At 44.5% G+C, this 6,000-nt stretch overlaps 1 protein-coding gene across 1 annotated transcript in view; it reads left to right on the top strand.

The window, feature by feature from the left end:
* The first annotated feature begins 1,749 nt into the window (after positions 1-1,749).
* The window catches only part of LOC141076412 (uncharacterized), a 96,242-nt gene continuing 91,991 nt past the window's right edge, over positions 1,750-6,000 (top strand). Inside the window, 5 exon segments of the mRNA XM_073563864.1 lie at positions 1,750-2,010; positions 2,140-2,319; positions 2,402-2,525; positions 2,609-2,706; positions 2,905-2,995. Coding sequence (XP_073419965.1) covers positions 1,933-2,010; positions 2,140-2,319; positions 2,402-2,525; positions 2,609-2,706; positions 2,905-2,995 — 571 coding nt within the window. The 5' untranslated portion in view covers positions 1,750-1,932.

Below are 6,000 nucleotides of genomic sequence, written 5' to 3'. Positions count from 1 at the left end.
TATATGGATTAACCATTGGGTTACGTATTTGTCTTCTAGTTCAATGGTTTCTTTTCCAATAATCCTATGTTTTCACTCCGATGCTGATCCATCAAGCTCACTAGTGGTGCACAGCTTTACACCACTATACCTGTGACTTCAGAAACTTACAGAACACCAGCTCACATCTCATATAGGAAACTACTGACACAACTAAATAACGCCATTTATAAATGATTTATTTACTGGCAAGAACTTTTTCATTCATTTCACATACATGTTCATTCTTTTACGTGACCTCACTTAGTATTTAGTGCTTTTTAATATAATTAATGTACGTAAATGTTTTTTTGTCTTTCATTAACCACAATTTATCTTTGTGTGATGGACTTTCTCATGAACTTTGACATATCGTGCTTTGTTGGAGTTTTTTTTTTTTTCAAAAAGACTGCATATAAAACGTTCCAGGCTTGACATGTTTATCCGCTATCAGGTTTTGTCCTGAGGAAGACGTCCTGCGTGACTGTGAAATGTGTTGACTTTGAAAACCTATTGGAATAAACATTTTTAGTGAAAATCTCCATCTCCGATCGTCTCCATCCGCAGCGCAGGTACACATTATACCCGGATCAGCTCTTCTGCTCGGTCTTTGGCCCCGGGTCCTGCAGCAGCTGATTTATGCATTGAGCATGGTGTAAAGGCGCCACTCCATCAGCTGAGTGTAATACTCCCCTACTCTCATTATATCTGGTTATCAGGTAAGACCCTATTTTTCGCTTGTTTGTTCCTCAATATCTCGACTACAAGAAATCTCTGTAACACTTTCAGGTCACTTGGATAAAACCAATGAAGGGACTGCTGGGACCTTAATGGAGTCCATCTGAACCCCTAATGCAGAAGCCACATGTCCTGAGAACTGGACCTGCTGGACCACAAATTGTCATTTCTCCAGGTTACCAAATAAATAGTTGTCACGTAGAACCTGGAGAACCTGTCTGACATGCTCAGCATGCTCCTCCAGAGGACGGGAGTAACTCACTATATCATCCAGGAAAATTACCACAAATCTACCAATCAGTGAGGAAAAGTATAATTACTGACATTGTCACAGACTGCCGGAGCATTGGTTACCCCGAATGGCAGCATCAGGTTTAATATCTGCACCTCAGGTGTATTGAATGCGGTCTTCCATTCGTCCCCCTGACGTACACTTATAAGGTTATATTCCCCTCTCACGGTAAGTTTGTAAAACCATTTAGCTCCAGATAATTGGATAAACAGGTCAGGTATAAGGGGTAAAGGATAGGGAAGGTGACCCGTGACTCACAGGCCCAACTCTCCATCCTTCTACCAAACCCCCCACGGTGACTGGAGAGGAACATGGCAGTATATGAGCCTCAGCCGGACTCTGGAAGGGGGGAAATAACCGAGATTTGGGCATTTTATCTCCTGGTGTGGAGTCGATAGCACAATCATATGCCGCCATATAGTAGACGGCCGGTGACTGGTGAGAATTCCCTCATGTGTGGGGTCTATTTCCCTCCAGAGAAATCACACGTTACATTCCACACATAACACTGTGTAGAGAAGGCGGCATGGGGTAATTGTGCCAGTAGTGAGGGGCAAATAATGGCGGGAATGTCACTGACTGAGGAGAAGCCTCCATGGAGCGTCTTCACTCCAGAGATCAGGTGACCCCTGACTCCTCCCCTCCTGTGACCTCATCACAGGTCCTGTGCACAGAGCAGCCATATATGTGGAGTGCGGCTCTGCAGGTGGAGGGATGTGGAGATTCCCCATTACTGAGCACATTAATACTAGATATCGCAGCCAATTCCCAGAAGAAGAATCTTGGAAACATCGGCTCATCTTCGCATTCAAGTCTCTACAATATCGGATCCTCTCAGTGAAGATCTTCTACAAAAGAGAATTTTCCTGATTTACCCACCAAGGATGGATATGGACAGAGACAAGATGGCGGAGAGGATGTTACACCTCACCCTAGAGATCCTCTTCCGTCTCACTGGAGAGGTGAGAGATTCTGATGACGTCACATTACATCATTCTTATCTATGGGAATAACAGATGGACAGAACTGGAGAGGTGAGGACTCTGGAAATGTCTGGAGTGAGATTTATTAATGTGTCTCTCCATAACCAGGATTACACAGTGGTGAAGAAGACCTCTAGTGATCGCTGTCAGGACCCTGTGTCTGAGGGATGGGGAAGACCCCTGAGCCCAATCACGGGGCCTCCACCTCACCCCCTGATCCATGAGGACATCAATGACCAGAAGATCCTAGAACTCATCTACAAGATGATTGAGCTGCTGACTGGAGAGGTGACACTGCTGGGAATGCTGGGACATTATACAGTAACACTATGAAGGGATCGGGGGATGACGGTATAATTGTATGTGTCAGGTTCCTATAAGGTGTCAGGATGTCGCTGTCTATTTCTCCATGGAGGAGTGGGAGTATTTAGAAGGACACAGAGATCTGTACAAGAACGTCATAATGGAGGTTCCCCAGCCCCTCACATCACCAGGTAATAGACAGGACTAAATACACACGGCCTATAATTATCTGTATGTAGAGAATGAATTCAGTCCCTGTATGTGTTTCCTCCAGATCTATCCAGTAAGAGGACAACACCAGAGAGATGTCCCCGTTCTCTTCTTCCACAGGACTGTAAACAAGAAGATCCCAGTGCTCCTCAGGATCATCAGGTAGATGGAGAGAAGGTGTCAGGAGATCTCCCCTATGATGTGTAGACGGCTGTGAAGGTCTTGTGCTCAGTCTTGTTTTATCCACCAGTATTATATGTTTTATACTTGTGTAATGAGAACGGTGGAGATGGCAGGATTAGAGCTGATCATAGATGGGACTTCTCCATCTGTCTGTGACTTTTACAATATTTGTTTCAGGGTGAAGATCTGACCCATATTAATACTACAGAGACATATGTGAGGGGTGATGAGTGGTGTAAAGAGGAGATTCCCACATATGACTACCCAGGTGAGTAGTAACCACTGAATGCAGAGAAGTCACAGATTCCTCTCAGTCACCGGCTGTGGCTGCTTTATCGGTGGTGTAGTCCGGCCGTATTACCATGATCACCATTTTGCCTCTAGACCACAACATTCTCCTCCACCTAAAACTGTTCAAATGACTTTGGGCATTGAAAGTCCTTTTGTATAGAACTTACTACCTGGAGGATCCACCTACTCCCTGGTATTAGTGTGAGGGTGATCCCTTATAGCGAGATCTATATGATTGCTTGTACCTGACCCAATAAAGGCCGAGTGCACACTTAAAGAGTCACACCGAGCACAGAGTTAGATGTCTACTCCTTTCTCAGCAAAGGCTTGCACACAACTGAAGTTTATTCTCCAGACAAAGAGACAGGAGATGGGTGTCACACAATCTCCTGAGTAGCCAGTGTCAGTCTATGATAGGTCCATTTCAGCTTCACTTCCATATATGGTATCCAGTATCTCAGCTTCTGCATTCCAAGGATTCCTTCCAGGGTGTTGTCTGAAGACACAGACGCCATCTTGGTACACCATATCTGAACTGACTATATAAGGTTTAACCCCTTCATGACCCAGCCTATTTTGACCTTAATGACCTGGCCATTTTTTGCAATTCTGACCAGTGTCCCTTTATGAGGTTATAACTCAGGAACGCTTCAACGGATCCTAGCGATTCTGAGATTGTTTTTTTGTTACATATTGGGCTTCATGTTAGTGGTAAATTTAGGTCAATAATTTTTGCGTTTATTTGTGAAAAAATTGGAAATTTCACAGTTTTCAAATTTTGAATTTTTATTCTATTAAACCAGAGAGTTATGTGACACAAAATAGTTAATAAATAACATTTCCCACATGTCTACTTTACATCAGCACAATTTTGGGAAAAAAATTTTTTCTTAGGAAGTTATAAGGGTTAAAAGTCGACCAGCGATTTCTCATTTTTACAACACCATTTTTTTTTTAAGCGACCACCTCACATTTGAAGTCACTTTGAGGGGTCAATATGACAGAAAACACCCAAAAGTGACACCATTCCAAAAACTGCACCCCTCAACGTGCTCAAAACTACATTCAAGAAGATTATTAACCCTTCAGGTGCCTCACAGGAACTAAAGCAATGTGGAAGGAAAAAATAGACATTTTAATTTTTCCAACAAAAATGTTGTTTTAGCCTCAAGTTTTTCATTTTCACATGGGCAAAAGGATAAAATGGATCCTAAATTTGTTGGCAATTTCTCCTGAGTACACTGATACCTCATATGTGGTCATAAACCACTGTTTGGGCGCACGGCAGGGTCCGGAAGGGAAGGAGCGCCATTTGACTTTTTGAATGGAAAATTAGCTCCAATTGTTATCGGACACCATGTCGCGTATGGAAAGTATGTAGTGTACATCAGATTGGTGTGTGGTGTGGTGTAGTGTACGTCAGGTTGGTGTGTGTGTGGTGCAGTATACACCACACACACACACACACACACAACAACCTGACATACACTACAACACATACACGAACCTGACGTACACTATACCACACCATACATCAATCTGATGTACACTACGCCACAGACACCAACCTGACACACTTTGTCAGGTTGGTGTGTGTGGTGTTGTGTATGTCAGGTCTGTGTGTGGTGTAGTGTATGTCAGGTTGGTGTGTGTGGTGTTGTGTATGTCAGGTCTGTGTGTGGTGTAGTGTACGTCAGTTCGGTGTGTGGTGTAGTGTATGTCAGGTTGGTGTGTGTGTGTTGTAGTGTATGTCAGGTCGGTGTGTGGTGTAGTGTTGTATATGTCAGGTCTGTGTGTGGTGTAGTGTATGTCAGGTCTGTGTGTGTGGTGTAGTGTATGTCAGGTTGGTGTGTGGTGTAGTGTATGTCAGTTTGGTGTGTGGTGTTGTGTATGTCAGGTTGGTGTGTAAGGTGTTGTATATGTCAGGACAGTGTGTGGTGTAGTGTATGTCATGTCTGTGTTTGGTGTAATGTATGTCAGGTCGGTGTGTATGGTGTAGTGTACATTAGGTTGGTGTTTGGTGTAGTGTATGTCTGGTTGGTGTGTGGTGTAGTGTATGTCAGGTTGGTGTGTGTGTGGTGTAGTGTATGTCAGTTCGGTGTGTGGTGTTGTGTATGTCAGGTTGGTGTGTATGGTGTTGTATATGTCAGGTCTGTGTGTGGTGTAGTGTATGTCAGGTCGGTGTGTATGGTGTAGTGTACGTTAGGTTGGTGTGTGGTGTAGTGTATGTCAGGTCGGTGTGTGTGGTGTAGTGTACGTCAGGTTGGGGTGTGTGGTGTAGTGTATGTCAGGTTGGTGTGTGTGGTGTAGTGTATGTCAGGTCTGTGTGTGGTGTAGTGTATGTCAGGTCTGTGTGTGGTGTAGTGTATGTCAGGTTGGGGTGTGTAGTGTAGTGTATGTCAGTTCGGAGTGTGGTGTAGTGTATGTCAGGTTGGGGTGTGTGGTGTTGTGTATGTCAGGTCGGTGTGTGTGGTGTAGTGTATGTCAGGTTGGGGTGTGTGGTGTAGTGTATGTCAGGTCGGTGTGTGTGGTGTAGTGTATGTCAGGTTGGTGTGTGTGGTGTAGTGTATGTCAGGTCGGTGTGTGGTGTACTGTATGTCAGGTCGGTGTGTGTGGTGTAGTGTACGTCAGGTCTGTGTGTGATGTAGTGTATGTCAGGTCTGTTTGTGGTGTAGTTTATGTCAGGTCTGTGTGTGGTGTAGTGTATGTCAGGTCGGTGTGTGTGGTGTAGTGTATGTCAGGTTGGTGTGTGTGGTGTTGTGTATGTCAGGTCTGTGTGTGGTGTAGTGTATGTCAGGTTGGTGTGTGGTGTAGTGTATGTCAGGTTGGTGTGTGGAGTAGTGTATGTCAGGTTGGTGTGTGTGGTGTAGTGTATGTCAGGTCTGTGTGTGGTGTAGTGTATGTCAGGTTGGTGTGTGGTGTAGTGTATGTCAGGTTGGGGTGTGTGGTGTAGTGTATGTCAGGTTGTGGTGTGTGTGGTGT

The sequence above is a fragment of the Dendrobates tinctorius genome, unplaced genomic scaffold, assembly GCF_039654945.1.
Source record: "Dendrobates tinctorius isolate UK_male_01 unplaced genomic scaffold, ASM3965494v1 ptg000404l, whole genome shotgun sequence".
Lineage (NCBI taxonomy): Eukaryota > Metazoa > Chordata > Amphibia > Anura > Dendrobatidae > Dendrobates > Dendrobates tinctorius.
Note: the sequence above shows the minus strand (reverse complement) of the source record. Positions and strands in the feature narration are given on the sequence as shown.